General features: G+C 37.1%; 1 protein-coding gene across 1 annotated transcript in view; it reads left to right on the top strand.

The window, feature by feature from the left end:
- The window catches only part of Megf8 (multiple EGF like domains 8), a 619,502-nt gene that overhangs the window by 573,065 nt on the left and 25,974 nt on the right, over positions 1 to 20,463 (top strand). The window contains exons 31-33 of the mRNA XM_090390015.1: positions 3,339 to 3,513; positions 6,399 to 6,528; positions 9,308 to 9,446. Coding sequence (XP_090246141.1) covers positions 3,339 to 3,513; positions 6,399 to 6,528; positions 9,308 to 9,446 — 444 coding nt within the window. The remainder of the gene's footprint in view (positions 1 to 3,338; positions 3,514 to 6,398; positions 6,529 to 9,307; positions 9,447 to 20,463) is intronic.

Genomic DNA, 20,463 nt, shown 5'->3' with positions numbered 1-20,463 from the left:
TACTGCGCTCAGACGTTGTCGCTTTTTCATTCTTATCAGCCATTATTAACTCTTCGAAAATGTAACTGCGTTGGTTGCATTAATTACGATACAATGTTCAGATGGTAGATGACTTTCATCAACTGGTGAAATACTACCACTTTGCTTATTGGAGGCTTGAAGTGGTGAAACCCATGTTTAGTCTCTAAAGCAAAGTTTCCGGCATCCCCCTCCCCCCATACTTCTCCTTCAACCCATGCACGGTACTAAGTACTATAGGTTTTGATACCTTTCGTGTTTGGGGTTTTCATAAAAAATAAAAAAATAAAAAAAAAAGTAAACTGTCCGTTTCGCACGATGTCTAATATGGTACTGAGTGATGACTAGACTTCGTATAAATGCATATAATGCAAATAATACAAGCAATATACTTGGTCATTTTTTAAAATGTTGATCTCGAAACTACATAAGAAGTCACTGTACTTACTATAATTAAATTAGCATGCGAGAAAATTTCACTGAGCGTGGGAAATGTTTTAATGCTGTTTTGGTATTCATTTTCAAGCTATCGACTCCAGCAAATGAAATGATTTCTTTAAATATGCCAAAAATTCAATCTGTAAAAGAACATTATAGTGATCTGAGACAGCGTTATAGTCAGATATTGGTTATAATATAAGAACAGCATTATAGCGAATCAGCGTAAAGCGAACCACGCTATACCGGGGGCCTGCTGTAACACTTATCTCCAGTGACAATATAGTTGAAGAAATTAGAATTGTCTTGACAAGTCTGGAAGAAGTCTTTGCATGATGACACTCTTCATTTCTTCTGTTCATCCATGAGGCTGTGCATCACAAATTTTGCCCAGACCTTCTTTTTCCCTAAATCTTTATCAGAATTTGACGAATTGTCTGCTTATTCATAATTCAAGAGATTGATGGATGCACACTCCTTGGATCATCAGAAACATCCTCACATCTGCCTTTGAACTGCTTATACTATTCAAACACACTGGTATGACTTAACATTTCATTACCATAAACAGTTTTTAACATTTCATACATTTCTATTGCAGATTTTCCCAGTTTAAAGAAAAATTTGATATCCATTTATTGCTCCATTGCAAAATCACAACGTGGAACATTAACGCTACTAACAAAACTGGTTGTTGTTACTTGCACCCTGTCATTCTACTGCACAGTCTCTGCGCCATCATCTGTTGGAGGAAGTTTGAACTACAACCTACTGCTTACATTTATTTTCAAACTCATTGAACATGAATGCAACAGCACCAGTGTGGAAACTTTATTGCCATATACAGCATTGTTAAAATTAAATTATCCCTATGTAGAGCCATAATCGTAAGTTATTGCCACAGTGCCACTACTCAGTTCTACTGTACTGTATAAAAGCAAAGCAGTCTTATCAAAATCTTACAGTAGATGTTTGCCCTCACTACAGCAGCTGTGGCTATCAGAGAATTCCGACATCAGAAGTGCATAAGGCATAGACCTATGACTGTTTGTGCTGTCTGCAAAATGATTGAAATGTGAAGCGACAGGACATCTTGGTGTTCAACCAGGTAGATAGAGGTTGAAAACAAGTGGACTCCTCTCGTGTTGAAGTGTGCCAGCTGTTTCTCGTGAAGTGGACATGATATATTCCACTGTGAGGTGTCAGGTGTTGCGGTACTATCCTTACAAGATTCACATGCTACAGCAGCTAAAGCTTGGTGATGCAGATATTCGTTTCACATACGCACTTCAGTTTCTAGCACAAATGACAGTGGATATCACTTGGGCCGTGGAACTTCCTTTGGAGTGATGAAGCCCACTTCTGCTTAAATGGACAAGTGAATATGCACAACTATCGCATTTGGGCAACAACCCTCGAGTTATCCAAGAGGTCCCGTTGCATTCTCCAAAAGTGATAGTGTGGTGTGGATTTATGGCCACATTCATCATTGGGCCATATTTTTTTGAACAAGTAACACTGACTGGACCCCACACCTGTTCCATTACTGGACAGTGATATTATGAAATGTTGGCAAATTTCACAATACCAGAGCTGCAACAACGTTGGTGCCAGTTAGATACCATATTCATGCAAGATGGTGCACCAACCCACATCCACCATTGTGTCCAAAGATTGCTAAGGCAACACTTTACAGACGAACGAGTCATCAGGTCGTTGTTTCCAGACATCTTGGCCACCCCGATCACCGGACCATGCGACTTCTGGTTGTGGGTTTTTTTGAAGAACCAGGTGTATTGGGAAGGATGTCAAACTCTGGCGGATCTGGCATTAGACGTCATGTGCTGGCTATTCCAGTTGACATGTTACGTTCTGCTGTAGAAAATTCTGTTCTTCAAATGAAAACTGTTGTTGACCAAAATGGAGGACATATTGAACAATTGTAGCACTGTTCAAGTGATTTGTATTGCCACAGTGCCATATAGTGACAAATTTTGTAACTTTTTTTTTTTTTTTCCCAATAAATAACGAGCACATTCTTTATTGTACCTGTTACCCAAATTTCTCTTCAGTACAAGCCTTAGAACTCGCTCTAGAGCCCTCTACATAGAGATACTTTAATTTTAATAACCCTGTATATAACCGATGGAATGCCTACAGCCATGCATGATGACTTTCAGAACTAAAACTGTTATCGGTAATCAATTATTTCAGTGTGGTGTATCTTTTTGTTGTTCAGAGTTTTAGATAAATCATCTTGTATTGTACTACTTTGTAATTCTGCTTTTAATACCAAGTAAACAATTTTAATAGGTAATCCATAAATATTTACACTTAAACCAAATGTTCTGCTTCCTATTTTTGTGCATAGTTAGACCTTTGGATATTAACTAAAACTGAAACTAGTATGTGTATTGAAATCAACATGATAATAACCCTATCTCTTTTTGGTACAGTACAGTGTACTGTACCAATATTTAGTGTACCCATCTTGCAACATCATGTGATCAAGGAAAAGCTTGTGATCATAAACATTATGTTCTGGATACAGTATTGTATATAATAAATTGTTTTCAGTTATATTAATATTGTCAGTGGTTTTTTTTCTTTGTTTTTAATTGAACTAATTGAAAATTAATTTATTATAGAATCTAGTAAGTTCACTAGAAATTAGCTTGTATTCTGACTTTAATTATAATAATGTATAGTGATTCTGTTGTATCATAATAAGAAGAGGATACATTCAGGAATGTTTAAAATTGCTATGCAGAAAGTATACACATGTGCAGATTTGAAATATTTTGTAAGCTATCATTAATATCTTATAATTTATGATGTTATAATGTCATTTATGTTCCATTTAATAATATCTTCTTGTTTAGGGTCCTCAGTGTCAAAAATGCAAGCGTTTTTTTGTTGGAATTCCTGTTAATGGCGGAAAGTGTATTCCTTGTCAACTTTACTGCAGTGGACACAGTAACATATGCCTCAGTCCTGAGATATTCAATTCTACATTTAATACTGCTTTGCATCCCAGGGATTACTTATCTGTGAGCTGTTTAATATTTTACGTAAAATTGAATATTACACAGTAATATGAAAATTAAATGAATACTTATTATCAGTAATTCTGTAGACAGCTTAAATAAACTTGTAGAATAATTACATAAAATAAATAATTAGATGACAGTCCATTATCTGAATAATATTAAGAGTATCATATGAAATTGGTCTTTCAAAGACATCTATACATCAAGTAATGTAATTTTGAGATTTCGTTCCATGCAGATATACACTTTGTACAGGAATTTCATGAGCATGAAATTTCATGCTCATGTTCACGTTCGTTCATTCGGTGCTTGAATTTTATGATGGATTTAAGGTATAAACAACCTAATGGTCATTATCATGTTTAGTAATGGGTTGTGTTTCTACCTGAATGTAATTGTATTTGTATACTCCACAGTAAATGCAGGATAAATTGTTACTGTTGATTTAGTATTAGTAGAGACATGTGATGCAAGAAAGCAAGCTTATATAGCATCAGCCAAAAAAAAATTTCACACATCCATTCCCTCTAAAAGTTCGTCCAGTTCCTCCTTGAATTTATTTAATCTATCAACTTCAACAATGACAGATGGAAGTTTGTTCCAGCAATCAACTACCTGCTGGCTAAAGGCAAATTTCCACACATCTATTCTACAACTGTCTTTCCTCAATTTGAATTTATGTCCCCTCACATTCGTAATCTGAGCAAGAGGAAGATTCCCACCAGAATTGAGCCTGCTCAACCCATTCAAGGCCTTATACACCTCAATCAGATCACCTGGTCGGAACCTAGTCTCCAGACACTGCAATTTGCAGAACTTAAGCGTTTCTTGGTAAGAGGACCCCTTCGTTCCCCTTATCAATCATGTTGCCCTTCTCTGTACTCGCTCAAGCATCTCTACATCCTTCCTAAAATGAGGCCTCCAGACCTGTACGCAGTACTCAAGGTGTTGCCTGACCATTGCCTTATACAAAAGGATAATCACCTCCTTTTTCCCTATTAGCAAAATTCCTGTATATCATTGACAATACCCCATGACCTGCTATAGCAGCCTGTCTGCACTACTCAGAAAACTTCATATCTGACTGCACAATTACTCCCAGGTCTTTTTTATTTTCTACCACCCTAAGTGTAGTACCACACAATTGGTATGTTTCTCTGAGGTTACTTTTACCCATATGCAGTACTTTGCATTTGTCATTATTAAACTTCAATTGCCACTTCTTAGCCCATCTGCCCAACTTTTCTCGATCCTGTTGCAGTAGCATACTATCATTAGTGTCATTAACAACCCTGCCAACCTTTGTATTGTCTACAAACTTAGATATTAAACCAGATATACCTTCATCAATATCATTGATAAAAATACAAAACAACAGTGGGTCCAACACTGAACCCTTGGGAACTCCACTAATAACATTAGTCCACAAAGAGCAGCGTCTATTGATTACCACTCTCTGTCTTCTCCCACTCACTAACCTTTTAACCATTGCATTAGATAGACACAGATAGACCATCTTACCCTTAAAGACGTACTGCTCCAATTTGTACGGTAGTCTTCCATGTGCAACTGTATCAAAAGCTTTTCTGAAACCCAAGTATGTGATATAAAAATTATTTTTTGCATCCGGTTCCTTTGTAAACACATCATAGTATCCGATCAGATTTGTCAAACAAGATTTTCCCTTAACAAACCCATGCTGTGTCTGAATTATTACTGCAGTCTTGTTTAGATGATCCTGCTGTGTTTCTCTAACCAGTGATTCCATTATTTTCCCCGGAACAGAAGTTAAACTAACAGGTCTGTAATTACTCGTGTCACCCTTTGATCCCCCTTTGTGAATTGGGGATGCAATTTTACATCTCCAGTCCGTGGGGACTTCCCCTGAGTCCAAGGGTGCTCTCATAATTATGGCTAATGGTTTGCTTACTTCCTTTGCCGCCTCCTTTAATATAACTGGATAGATCTCATCCACCCCAGGTGCCTTTCTTATATTTAACTTCCACAATTTCTCCTCCACTTTGCTCTCAGTCATTACAAAATCATTAAGCTTGCTCTTAGAGTTTAATAAGCTTCTGTCCTTCACTTCCCTACAGAATTAATGTTTATCACCAAAGTAACAACATGGTATGACACAGCATTTAAGGAAACCGTGGGTAGTTGGAGAAGGATTTCTATTCCTGGAAGGTACTGTGAATGCTGAACAGTATCTCCAGTTGTTATATGATGTATTTGAAACATATTTTGTTGAAATGTTACTAGCTATCCAAAGCTAGTTGATGAAGTTCTTTGGACAATAGTGTGGATAAAACAGATCAGTCAAGTGGCACAGAGATTCACAAATGTCATATACTGTGGTTTTTTTGTCTGTATTGTTTTTTCCTGTATTCCACCTTTGAAGAATACTCACATATCACTGAAGACCTTAAAGAAAATATTCATGATGAAAAAATTACACCAAAGACTGTGACATGTGAGTTACCTTTGGAAAATCATATAAACATATCTGAATAACAATAACAAATAGACCATCATTTTGACATCTGCTTTAGTTTGTGAATTATTGTGTATTTTCTAGTTAGTATATTATTTCCTCAATTGAAATTTAAAATATTGTTTTTAACATCTGTTTTAATTCTGATGTATTAATTTCTTTAAATTTAACTAAAGTTATTTTAGTTTCTTAAATTAAAGTTCTTGTTTTAATCTTAGCAGAAATTAATTGCTGTGATAAGAATATTTTACCTGAACTTTATTTTATAAATATCATTTTTAAAGGGTAACAGGTAACTTTTCTTAATCTAGATGTTTATAATGAGCAACCAAGTTATTTTCTTCATTAATATTTATTATTATAAATATTTTATTATATCCAGATAACTGACTTGGTAGATGTAAAAGAAGGTGCCATGGATAATGCTGACTGTTTAAATTGTCAGAATAATACTGAAGGAAAGCGGTGTGATCAGTGTGTGCCAGGATACTTTAAGGCTGGAGAGAGTATCAAGGATGGTTGTAGATTGTAAGTTTTAATTTTAAGAGCATTTCTTAACTTTCTTGTTTACTGATAAGAAAATTGGCTAACTTTCTGAAAGTCAGAGTTTTTCTGTTTGAGTTATAAACGTCAACAAAATGTTTCCAGTCATTAATTTTTTGCCAACTTTTACATCAGATGTAGCAATATGCAGAGATGCAAGTTATTCTGATTTTGGCAGAACATGCACAGAACTTCATTGCGTAATGCTGGCTCTGTGTGCCAACCCACGGACTACTATCTAACATTATTAACATCTCATTTAATGATATCTCTCTCTTTCTCTGTCTCACACACACACACAACTTCAACAATTTCTCCTCCACTTTGCTCTCAGTTATTACAAAATCATTAAGCTCACTGTTAGAGTTTAATAAGCTTCTGTCCTTCACTTCCCTACAGAATTAATGTTTATCACCAAAGTAGCGACATGGTATGACACAGCATGTAAGGAAACTGTTAACACCTGTAATTGTTCAAATATAGTGGTAGGGTTAGAAATCAGGTTGAAGTCCGATCAAGTCTACTCAATCTGTCCACATCCAGTATAAATCCCAGTTGAGCATTCTATGTAGTCCTTATCAAATGACACCCATGAAACATTCATCTTCAGAGTCCCTCTAAAGAAATAGCTGCTAAATAATTTGCCAACACATTTGGCACAGCAGATGCGTGAGAAGTTCTAAAGTTCCCTGAAGTATTAATCTAACCCAACAGTCGGAGTCCATGATGGCAAATCACTTAAAAAGTACTGTTATCCATTAAGATGTACCTTGTCCACACTGAACCCCAAGAGTAATGATGTACCACATCATAGTCCAGCTGCAACTCACAGATGCAGGATATATATATATATATATATATAAACAGAACAGAGTTTGTTTCCACAAGAGGAGTCTATATATATATAGATATGTGTGTGTGTATCAGGCCCATTGTATTAGGCAGTTTAAACTACACCAGCTGCAAAAACAAGAAGGGTGAGGAAGCTGCACAAATTGGAGCAGTGTGGCATTGGAGGCAAATTGCTGCTATGGATAAGGGGATGGTTGAGTGGCAGAAGACAGAGAGTGGTAATCAATGGACACTGCTCAACGTGGACTAATGTTATTAGTGGAGTTCCTCAAGGTTCAGTGTTGGGTCCATTGTTGTTTTCGGTGTTTATGAATGATATTGATGATGGGATATCAAGTTTAATGTCTAAGTTTGCAGATGATACAAAGGTTGGCAGGGTCGTTAAGGACACTACTGACGCTATGCTGCTGCAACAGGATCTGGAAAGGTTGAACAGATGGGCTGAGAGGTGGCAAATGAAGTTTAACATTGACAAATGTAAAGTACTACATATGGGTAACAGTAACCCCAGAGCAATGTATCAACTCTGTGGTACTACACTGACAGTGGTGGAGAATGAAAAGGACCTGGGGGTAATTGTGCAGGCAGATATGAAGTTCTCTGAGCAGTGCAGACGAGCTGCAAGAGTAGCTCATGGTGTCTTGTCAATGATATACAGGAATTTTTCTAGCAGGGATAAGGAGGTGATTATTCCCTTGTATAAGGCAATGGTTAGGCCACATCTTGAGTACTGTATACAGGTCTGGAGGCCTCATTTCAAGAAGGATGTAGAGCTGCTGGAACGGGTACAGAGAAGGGCAACAAGATTAGTAAATGGAACAAAGGGTTGCTCTTACGAAGAAAGGCTTAAGTTTTGCAAATTACAGAGTCTGGAGACTAGGCACCGGCGAGGTGATCTGATAGAGGTGTATAAGGCTTTGAATGGTTTGAGCATGCTCAATGCCAATGGGATTCTTCATCTTTCTCAGAATAATCACCTCAGAGGGCATAAATTCAAATTGAGGAAGGACGGATGTCGGATAGATGTGCGGAAATTTGCCTTTGGCCAGCGGGTGGTTGGTTGGTGGAACCGACTTCCATCACTTGTTGTTGAAGTTGATAGCCTAAACAAATTTAAAGCTCAACTGGACAGGTATTTCGAACGAACGGAGGGGTGAAATGGGAGAGGGTTTTTTTTTTTTTTTTTTGGCTGATGCTGAATAAGCTTGCTTTCTTGCATCATATGCCTCTACTAATGCTAATGCTAATGCTAATAGTATAAAAAATTCAAGAACTTCCTCTTCTGTTTTTTTTTTTTTTTTTTTTCCCCAGCTTGCAGGATTTTAACTGCTGATTAGAAAAACCACCTGCTATCTAATGAGAGATCAATAAGTCCTGAAACTGGATGTTATAGCAGTGTCTCATTTGTCACACAAAATACCTGCAAGAAAACGAAAAGAGCATTAACTATATTATAAGAAGTTCTATCTTCATACACTCAATGGAAGCTTGCATTAAAAAACTTCATTTTCACTCTTTCATCAGGTAACTGTTACTTAAGACCACTTGCTATGAGAGAACAGTGAGGCCTGAAACATAGCAGTAGCTCAGCTTTTAAATGAATGGAGGATTACCCTTTCAGGAATGCCATTTGTTTAAAAATAGTGCTACTCCAAGACATACTCACAGAAACACAAAGTTTGTTTTGTTGTGAATGTTCAGACCATTGCATTAGTTATTTTATAATTCTGAATTCTGTGTAATGTAAGAGAAGTGTCTCAAAAATTCCTTATTTTATTAATATTAAAATTATAATAGGAATTTTATTTGGCAAATATTATATTATAATATATTATTTTATATTTTGTAATATTAATATTGATAGTAATTATGATAACATTATGGACATTCTTTTTTTGGTTCACTTTAACAGGTGTGAATGTCATGGCCATGGAGATATGTGCAATCCTCTTAATGGTGAGAACTGTAATTGTCAGAATAACACAGAAAATGATCGTCAGTGTAGTCAAAAAAACAGTAAAAATATGGTGACACCCTGTTGGCAGTTGCAGGTACAGTTCATTTTGCTTTATTTTTCATATTAAAAAAAAAAATGGTAGATATATATGTTGGTTTCAGTTTTTATTTGATGTTTTAATATCTAGAATTTAGAAAATAATGCAACTGACTTGCAGCATGATCTTGGGTCATCCAATTGTGCAGGTTGTTTAATGAACAATAATGCTTGCTTCATCAAGAAAGGAGGTTGCTTCTAAAAGAAAAACAGTTGATATAATTACTACATGATAAAGAGCAAGTTGATATTTAAAATTAAAACAAAACATAAAATTTACCAAAATTACATACAATTAAGTAATGCATTAATCTTTTTTCATTATGCCAACCAAATTTTAGTTCATTTAGTTTTAGTAAACTATACATAAATATTTTATACATACCATAAAATATTTAAGGGCAAAGGTCTCATGCTACGAGGTAGAATGACTAACACATAGGTTAGTGCAAATGCATCATTTTAACATAGCTATCTACCAAAGTAGTTAAATTAATTAATTAAATTGGCATCGTTTTGGTTATATCTCATATTGTGAATGCCTTCACAACAATGTTAATCAAAGTTAATTTGATTAAGTACAGTTTATTTGATTAAGACAGTCAATCAAATAAACTGTATTATTAAGGTACTGGATATTATATATTTTACTTGTTTTTTTTTTTAAAATAAGAACCTATTTTAGAGTAAGTTGAAAAGTCACCTTTGATATCTGTACCACGAAAGATTTGTTTAATTTTCCAGCTATCATACTATGACAAAGGATAGTTATAAAAATGTTGGAAGACTTTTTTTTTTTTTTTTTTTGCGCATCGGCTTCTGTGGCCATAATGCACCTCCCAAGGTTTTTGCAGTACTTTGATCCAAGCCCGAGGCGGGATTCGAACCCATGACCTTTGTGTTGCCAGGCAGGCACTTTACCCACCCGGCTAGCCTGGTCGGCGAAGACTTTTGTAACCATCCTTCTGGTGGCATTATAGTTTTGTTTAATAATAATAGATATAACCTTGCTCTAAAAGCTGATTTTTTTATTAGCATTAGTAGAAACATATGAGGCAAAAAAGCAAGCTTATACACCATCAGCCAAAAAAAAAAAATCTTCCCATTTCACCCAGCCATTCACTCCACAAGTTTGTCTATTTCCTCCTTGAATATAATTAAGCTATCAACTACCTGCTAGCTAAAGGCAAATTTCCAAATATCTGTTCTAGAACTGTCTTTCCTCAATTTGAATTTATGCCCCCTTAGATTCGTAATCTGAGAAAGAAGAAGAATCCCATCATAACTGAAATTGCTCAACCCATTCAAGGCCTTATACACCTCAATTATCTCGCAGGTGTGTAGTCTCCAGACGCTACAATTTGCAGAACTTAAGCTTTTCTTGGTAAGAGCAACCCTTTGATCCACTCACCAATCTTGTTGCCCTTCTCTCTATTTGTACAGGCAGCTCAACATCTTTCTTAAAATAAGGACTCCAGACTTGTATGCAGTACTCGAGGTGTCACCTGACCATTGCCTCTTACAAGGGATAATCAACTCCTTATCCCTGCGGGCGCCTCCGTAGCCAGGTGGGAAGGAGCAGTAGTGCATATCACATGCTTCTTGATTAGACCGGGGTTCGAGCCCATCACTACCAAATACGGAAGATGCGGAAAGGTCAGGGAATGACCACCGCATATCCTGGAGCAATATGGCCTTAGTTGCTAATGCTCCTAAAAACCAAAACAACAACACCCTTATCCCTGCTAGCAAAATTCCTGTAAAAAGACCCCATGCCTACTCTTGCTGCCTCTCTGCACTGCTCAGAACACTTCATATCTGACTGCATAATTACCCCCAGGTCTTTTTCATTCTCTACTACCCAGAGTGTAGAACCGCACAGTTGTACCGTTACTCTGCGGTTACTGTTGCCCATATGCAGTACTTTGCATATATCAATGTTAAACTTGAGTTGCCATCTCTGAGCCTATCTGCTCAACTTTTCTAGAATCTGTTTCAGTAGTATACTGTCATTAACAACCCTGCTAACCTTCATATAGCCTGCAAACTTGGACATTAAGCCTGGTATACCTTCATAAATATCATTGATAAAATAACAAAAATGGGCCCAACACCGAATCCTGGGGAACTCTACTAATAACATTAGTCCATGAGTGAGCAGTGTCCATTTATTGCCACTCCATCTGCTCCCACTGAACCAACATTTTATTGCCATACTGCTCCAATTTGTACTGTAGTCTTCCATGCACAACAGTATCAAAAGCTTTCCGAAAATCCAAGTATATGATATCAAAATTATTTTTTGTATCCAGTTCCTCTGTGTCCTCATCATAGTATCTATTCAAAATAGTCAGACAAGACTTCCCCCTAACAAACCCATGCTCTGTCTGAACTATAACTGCAGCCTTGTCTAGATGATCCTGCAGTGCTTCTTTAAGCAATGGCTCCATTATTTTCCCCGGAACAGAAGTTAAAATAACAGGTCTGTAATTACTTGTGTCATCCTTTGAACCCCCCCCCCCTTTGTGTATTGGGGATACATTTGCACACCTCCAGTCCATGAGAACCTTGCCTGAGTCCAAGGATGCTCTCATAATCATGGCTAAGGGTTTGCTTACTTCCTTTTGTCGCTTCCTTTAATATAACTGAATAGATCCAATCCACCCCAGGTGCCTTTCTTACATTTATCTTCAACAATTTTTCCTCCACTTTGCTCTCAATTATTACAAAATCATTTAGCTCTATGTTAGAGTTTAATAAGCTTCTGGCCTCCACTTCCCTACAGAATTGCTCATGTGTGGATGTAGATCGAAATTACTCATTCAGTTTGTCAGCTACCTGAGCAGAATCATCAATAATTGAACCATCAATATCATGGACCAATGTGATTCATCCCCTTCTTTCCAGAGTTTACATAAGTAAAGAAGTTTTTGCTATTTTTCTTTGCATCCTTTGCCAAAGATTTCTCGTAATCTGCCTTTGCTTGCTTAACCTTGAAGTTCTGGTCAAAACATCAAAGGCAGATGTTGTTGGGATATCAGAGACGTGGTGTCACACAGATATAAGCAGTGCAAAATTGGAATTTGGGGAGTACAATGTGTACAGGAAGGATAAGGAGGATAGGACGGGAGGAGAGGTTATGCTGTTAGTTAAGAAACATATAAAATCTAAGGAAGTACAGCCACTCCCCAGCTTACACAATGCTCGACTTACAGAAATTGACTTTATATAAGTTTTTACCGGCTGGCGCAAACTTAAAAAAATCATGGAAACGTATTTTGCATCCGGTAGGAATAAATAAGGGTATCATGAAAATATCGCAATGTGAATCAAATAACACATTGGTGTTTTTTTTTTTTTTTTTTGGTAATTCGTTCCAAGACCTTGGAAGTTGAAATTTTTGCTATATAACTAAGCTATATACACCTTTGAGCCAAAACATTATGTCGAGCAAGTCGTTATGCTAATCGAAGCAACTGCAGGTGAACTATGGCGCATGCATGGGTCGGGATGCTATATAAAAAACACCTCATACTGAGCTCCGTTAATCAGTGTTACTCTTGTTCTTCAGATAGGAAAGACAGCGGACTTAAGCGAGTTTGACAAAGGCCAAATTGTAATGGCCCCCATGACTGGGTCAGAGCATATCCGAAACAGCACGACTGGTGGGATGTTCACAGTCAGCTGTAGTTAGTACCTGCCGAAAGTGGTCCTAGGGTGGAAAATCCACGAACTGCCGACAAGGTGTTGGACGACCACAGCTTCGAGGCGAGTGAAGGTTCTCCCGGATGGTATGTGGCAACAGAAGGGCGACTATGGTGCAACTCGCCAGTAATTGGAATGCTGGTGACGAGTGTAATGTGTCACAACACACAGTACATCAAACCCTGCTGAAAATGGGGCTGCGTAGACACAGGCCACTCCGAGTGCCCATGCTAACCACGGTTCACCAGCCACAGTGCCTACAATGGGCATGCGAGCATCGAAACTGGACCTTGAGTGATTGGAAGAAGGACGTCTGGTCCGACAAATCACATTTTCTGTTGCACCATGTGGACGGCCGGGTACGTGTTCATCGTTCACCTAGGTAAGTGATGGCACTTGGATGCACCGTGGGACGAAAACAAGCCGGTGGCAGCTGTATCATGCTTTGGATGATGTTCTGTTGGGATATCCTGGATCCAGTCGTCCATGTTCTGGTCCCTCTGACATCTACTACCTACCTAAACTTCATTGCTGACCAAGCCTCACTGGCGGTGGCGCCACCCCTGCTGAAAGACGGCACCCCTCTGGCGGTGGCATCTTTCAGCAGGATAAAGCACCATGCCACACCACCCAGATTGTTCAAGACTATTTCGCAGAACATAAGGAAGACTTCCGGGTATTGCCCCGGCCTCCAAATTCCCCAGACAGCAACTCCGATCTGCGGAGTCTCAACCACGGACCTTACAGGAGTTAAAGGATCTGCTGGTTACTTATTGGTACCAGATACCACAAGACACATTTAGAAATCTTGTAGCGTCCATGCCTTTCTGGGTCTGAGCTTTTTTTGGCTGCACGTGGAGGACCAACATCATATTAGGTAGGTGGTCATAATGTTTTGGCTCATTGGTATATCTCTCTAAAAGGTAATTTTTGTAATGGAAATTGCACTACACTTTCATTGTTATCATATGTTCCATTATAAGAATCAATTTTAATTGCCCTTGTGATATTTTTCTAAAACATATTTACCATAAAACAATAAAAACAATTTGCACTTTTCAGTTTATTGGGCTTTTCTGTTAGCACAATCTGTTATAAATGATAGTAAACTCGATCTTATTGCATTTGTGGTAATACCAATAACTGGAATTCTGTGGGTTTTTACATTACAGTATTATGGCGAAATGAGTTACCCTTCACTGAAATCCTAATTCATATAAAAAACATAAATAAATTTTCAGAATCTTCTCTTCATTCCTTAACTACTTATTGTAATTGTGAAGGGAAAGGGACCAATGCAAAGTGCAAGTGCTGCTGACAACACTAGGAAACAAAACAAAATTGATTTATAAATTATGATGATTAATTAAGAATTACGGAGCAGGACAAAGTTTGTCATCTATTGCACGGAATTAGGTCTTGCTGCTTCAACAGTGAATACTATTTTAAGGAACAGTGCATGTATAAAAGTACATCTTAAAGGATCAACGCATTTAAGATCAATGGTGATCACAAAACAGCATTCAGGCGCTATATCGAAGATGGAAAAGCTATTAATAATATGGATGGAAAATCAGATTCAGAAGCAAGTGCCCCTGAGTCCAATGGCTATTCAAGCAAAAGCAAGAAGTTTATATGGAGATATTAAGGTAGTATGAATCAGAGCTGTAATAAGTACGGCAAACCCCAACCCAGGTTTGTGGCAAGTAACGGGTTGTTTAATAGGTTAAAGCATCACGCTGGTTTCCAAAACATTAAAGTATATGGTGAAGTCGCCAGTGCTGATTCTGCAGCTGCAGATAAATTTTGTAATGTGTTGGGAAAAACCACTTCTAAATCTCCAAAACCCTCAACTTCCACAGCAGGATCCTTATCAGCTGGAGGGTTAATTCTGGCAACGATGCTTGAAAGGTAAAACTTGCTGACATTATTCTGTCTCCTCTCTTTGTAATTTTATAATTTTGAAATTTTTGTGATTTTGTACACTTTCGTTTTTTTTTCCTGCACATGAGATAAAAAAATTGAATAAATAATTCTATTTACATGTTCATCGAACATTTCTTTTTTGCTTCAATCAAATACAGTCAAATTTGCTTCAATCAAATGCAGTCAAATTTGCTTCAATCAAAGTTCCGAGTCTTGCATAAGCATTTAGGGAAATTCCAACTTACGTAGAGTTCCACGAAATGTAAGTCTTACGTAAGTTGGGGAGTGGCTGTACATCCAGTTCACTTAGATGGTCAGTGCAGTGTTGAGTTGGTTTAGTGTGACATAAGCACTGGGATAACAAAAATGACTGATGAGTACAACAAACAACTGTACAGAGAAATAGAGTGGGATCAGATTGTCTAATAATGTGGGATTTTAACTTCCCAGATATTGACTGGAACTTGTGGGTTGGTCACTTGTATACCAGCAAGACTTTTGTGGAGTTATTGGATGATTGTTTTCTACAGCAACACTTTAGAGAGGTAACCAGATAGAGTAATACTCTTGATATGATTATCAACAGTGATTATTCATGCATTAAGAATTTGCAGATGAAGGAACCACTAGATGGTAGTGATCACAGTGTACTGATATAGGATTTACTTAAAGACATAACTACCATATCAGCGGTAAAGGGAAAGGTTTTTGCCTTCGTAGAGGTGACTACAGTGGTCTCAGACAGTTTACAGTGCCTGGAGATGTTAACTCTCCAGGCACTGCAATTTGCCAAACTTTAGACTTTCTTGGTAAGAGCACCCCTTTGTTTCCCTCACCAATCTTGTTGCCCTTCTTTGTACTCATTCTAGCAACTCTACATCCCTCTAAAAATGAGGCCTCTAGACCTGTACACAGTACTCTAGGTGTGGCCTGACCATTGCCTTGTATAACAGGATAGTCACCTCACTGTTCCTGCTAGCAAAATTCCTTTATATCATTGATGCAGATATCCCATATGCAGTACTTTGCATTTTTCAATGTTAAACTTCAGTTGCCACTTCTCAGCCCATTTGCCCAACTTATCTAGATCCAGTTGTAGTAGGCCTCCGTAGCCGAGTGGGCAGGAGCGGGAGTGCAGTAGCACACGCTCTTGAGTAGACCGGGGTTCAAGCCCCTGACTGCTGAATACGGTCAATCTGCCAACCCGCACTGGACCAGCGTGGCAGATTATGGTCCATTTCCCTCAGCATGATTTGTTGAGGAGGCTTCCATCCTGCAGTGGGTTGATAATGGCTGCACTTTACTTTTTTTTTTACTATCTTTGTTGTCGTTAACAACCCTGCCAACCTTGGTATCATCTACAAACTTGAACATTAATCCTAATATACCTTCATCAATATCATTGATGAATGCACAAAACAACAATGGACCCAGCACCGAACACTGGGGAACTCCACTAATAACTTTTGTCCACAAAGAGCAGTATCCATTGAAATGCTCAGTGTTAAAAAGGTGAAAGGTCTTGAACCAAATGAAAGGTCTTGAACCAAATGAAAGAACTCAATGAAAGGTCTTGCACCAAATGAAAGGTGCAAGACCTTTCATTTGTCTTTTTTTTTTTAAAAAAAAAAAAAAAAAAGACAAATGAAAGGTCTTGCACCTTTTGAACACATTCTTAGAGATAAAATTATTATAGATTAATTTTCCCTGTTCCTTAGGCTAATTCAGCTGTATTCCTGCATCTGATTTGCTCTGATGTATAGGTTAAGTTTTCTAACAGTTGAACCATAGAAAGACACATTTTGGCCTTAGTTGACCTTGTGTTATTAATATCTAAAAACAACAATAACTATTAAAATTTGGAAAGAAAGAAGTTGCATAATCTATCCATTTTTAAAATATCAGATTTCATGGCTTGGCAACTACCTTATGATATTACTCCAACTTGAGAGGCTATGTCGTCAATTCTTATTTGAAGATTTGCCCTAATAATGCTTTTAGTTTTGGAGACAAGTTTTTCATTTGTTGACATGCAAGGCCGCCCACATTTCATTCTCAATAATATTGCATCCATGTTTGAAGTCCTTAAATCATTCAGATATCCTACCTCTTAATAAAGATTTGCTGAATGTGTTGTTTGACAATCATTTCTACTTTGTCTGAAATTGATTTATTCAACAAAAAGTTAAATTTTATGGAACTTATTTTTTTTTTTATTATTATTATATATTTTTTTTTTAAAGGGAACATTCTTAAAATATATGAAATTTCTTGCCATCATTATTCTCTGATTGTAGCTAATTAGATTAGTCAGACATTATCTCCCCTTAACAGTGCCATGCTGTCATTATAATTCTTATAATTCCATTCCTGTCTAGATTTTGAATGATAGGGTTTGCATGGGATTGTTGAAAAAATTGTCTAATCAGGGCCATGTTAAAATAGAAACCTGGAAGTGCCTGCATCCACACGACTGTCAGAGTGACAAAATGAATCGTATCTGTGGGGCCTTTTCATGTAGTGGAGCAGTGGCAAAATGAATATAGTGCAACTGGGTTCTAGTCATATTGTGCAGTTGGATGGCAATTCCTTGTTTGCATCCAGATACTTAAAAGCCTTGGTTACAGTGGAGTGATGAGTCATATTACATACTTAGCTAAGTTTAACTGTCCAACCTGAACATGAGTCATGTTCCAGTCAAGCAGTTAACCTTATGCTTGGATAATGCTCACAGAAGACTTTACAATACTCGTTCCACAGAGAATTTGGAATTACAGTAATACCCCGAAGTTATGCGATAAGTGGGTCCGACGAAATTTGCTTAAGTCAAATTGGCGTAAGTCGATGTACAACTTTGCATATAAATACATATAAATTTTGTTTAATTGGGACCAAGGACTAACAAAAACACTAGTTTAGAAGAAAAATATTTAATAAAATTGCAGTTCTTTATACATATTAATACAAAATATGTATTAAAAAAATAAATGAGTTACGTAAAAAAGTTATTTCGATGTCGATGGCTTCATAAAATCTAACAAATTCGTCTGACGACACAGCGCCTTCTTTTTTTTACGCAGAATTTCTTCGTAGCAAGCTAATAATTTTTTTATTCCTTGCTTTGTAGCTATAACGCGTTCTTCGTTGGAGTCTGTTTTCTAAAATTTTTAAGCCCTTTTCAATTGAGCTGAGACCTTCTGTCAAGCTTGCAATTGTCATGTGCTTTTCTGGTGGAACTGGGTCTGAAGTGTCGGATACTTCAGTGACGTTTTGCTCACGCATCTCTATGAGCTCATTCATTGTCAGCTCCTGACTATGTGAATCCAACAGCTCGTTGACATCATCACCATTGACTTCCAAATCTAATTGCCTGGCAAGATTAACAACTTCTTCTATCATGATCAGTTTCTGGCGTTGTTTTCATCTCGGTTTTGAAAAAAAAAAAATGGACAAAGTTGCTTCCAGACACCATTCAATTTTTTTTTTTGGGAATTTCTTCCCAAGATTCTTCAGTGATTCTTACGACATCTAAAACATTGAATTGTTTCCAAAAGTGTTTAACAGATATCTCACTATTTTGTCTCATAGCTTCATTCAGACCTGCAAACGAACACCTTGTGTAGAAAGCCTTGAATGTTTTGATGACTCCCTGGTCCACCGGTTGAAGCAAGCTTGTTGTGTTTGGAGGCAAAAACACAACTTTCACACGTGGGTTGAAATTAATTAGGGTGGTAGGAGGGTGACCGGGTGCATTGTCAATAAGAAGCATCACTTTAAATGGAATCTGTTTAGACTTGCAGTAACGTTCGACTTCAGGTATGAAGTGGTGACCAAACCAGTCCTCAAAAATGGAAGCTGTCACCCAAGCTTTGTGATTTGACTTCCAAATCACTGGTAAGCTAATTTTAGATATACACCAATCGAAAAAATCAAGAACCGCGTAACTCCGGGGTAGCATAAGTCAGGGTATTACTGTACTTATAGTGCCTGAAATTTCATAACATTCTTACATTGATATTTTGTACAATAAAGTTCTGCCTACATTATGGTATTTTGCTTGTTCTTGTTGGGTTTTAGGTGCATCAGCAACTTAGGTCATATTGTACCACAGTGTATTATATCTGTATTAATGTACTTATTATTTATAGCAAGGACTTATAGTACCGGTGTTTTTCATCATTAAGTTTTAGCTGGAGCTTATGCTTTTTACAGTACTTGCCTGTTAATCCGTATGGTTTTAAAACAGAATTTAAAGCGAAATAAAAAAATCCCCCAAGGAAGAAAGAGTGCACTACTCTTTTCTCGGGTTGTCAAACATAATTAAAACTGTACTTTGGTTATTTGGCCCACATTATAAGTTTTAATTATGTATGACAACCTGAGAAAGAGTAGTGCACTCCTTTTTAAATTTGGACATTTTTTAATTTCATTTCACTTTCACTTTAAATTAATGATCTCTTCAAACCATACAGATTAAGTGGTAAGTACCATAAAAAACATAAGCTCTAGCTAAAACTTAATGATCTGTGTTAGTGTTTATTCATGGGCCAACTTGTATGCTAGCTGAAAAACCTGGAATAACTTGCAAGGAAAAACCTACACCCTCTGCTTTAGATTGGCTTCAGCCTCATTGAATAACACCTTAGAAATTCCTACAGTCATTGACAGAAATCAAATCCAGTCCTCTCTGAATGATTGACAAGTTGCAAAGTTGCCATGGAGGAACTGGTATTTAAGTAGAAATGGATTTTTCACAACTAACAATCAGCTTGTTGGTCACTTATCTATGAACATTTTTAAATTCATTTTTTAAGGCAGAATTGAACTTGCATCACTTCATGTGAAACATTGAGTAGTTTATAACTGTTGCATTGCATTACATTACATTATTAAGTTAATGCTCTGAGCTTTGAAGCCACACTTGTGGTTACCCTGAAGATAATGGTAATGTAAAATTGACCAGGAACTATTTGTAGTTCCTAGTCAATTCTACATTCTGACCTGAGTCCATTGAACAACTTTTGGATGAGCTGTTATGCCATATCAGGGCATATAGACAGCATACTTTCTCTATGCTTTGAATATGCTGCAAACTCAAAGAAGTGAAGAAAAATATCTTCTCTGCTCTGCATACTACCATATATTTATTGAAAGTATCTCCAGAAGAAACTTGTCATTAACTGTTATGATATTAGCATTAGCATGAGTAGAGGCATATGATGCAAGAAAGGAAGCTTACGCAGCATCAGCCAAAAAAAAAAAAAAAAAAAAACCCTTCCATTTCACCCCTCTGTTCGTTCCAGATACCTGTCCAGCTCAGCCTTAAATTTATTTAGGCTATTGACTTCCACAAAGGATGGAAGTCTGTTCCACCAACCAACTAC

This window comes from Mastigoproctus giganteus, chromosome 2 (genome assembly GCF_048544385.1).
Source record: "Mastigoproctus giganteus isolate SK-2022 chromosome 2, ASM4854438v1, whole genome shotgun sequence".
NCBI lineage: Eukaryota > Metazoa > Arthropoda > Arachnida > Uropygi > Thelyphonidae > Mastigoproctus > Mastigoproctus giganteus.
The sequence above is the reverse complement of the archived record's forward strand: the minus strand, read 5'-3'. Positions and strand labels throughout refer to the sequence as shown.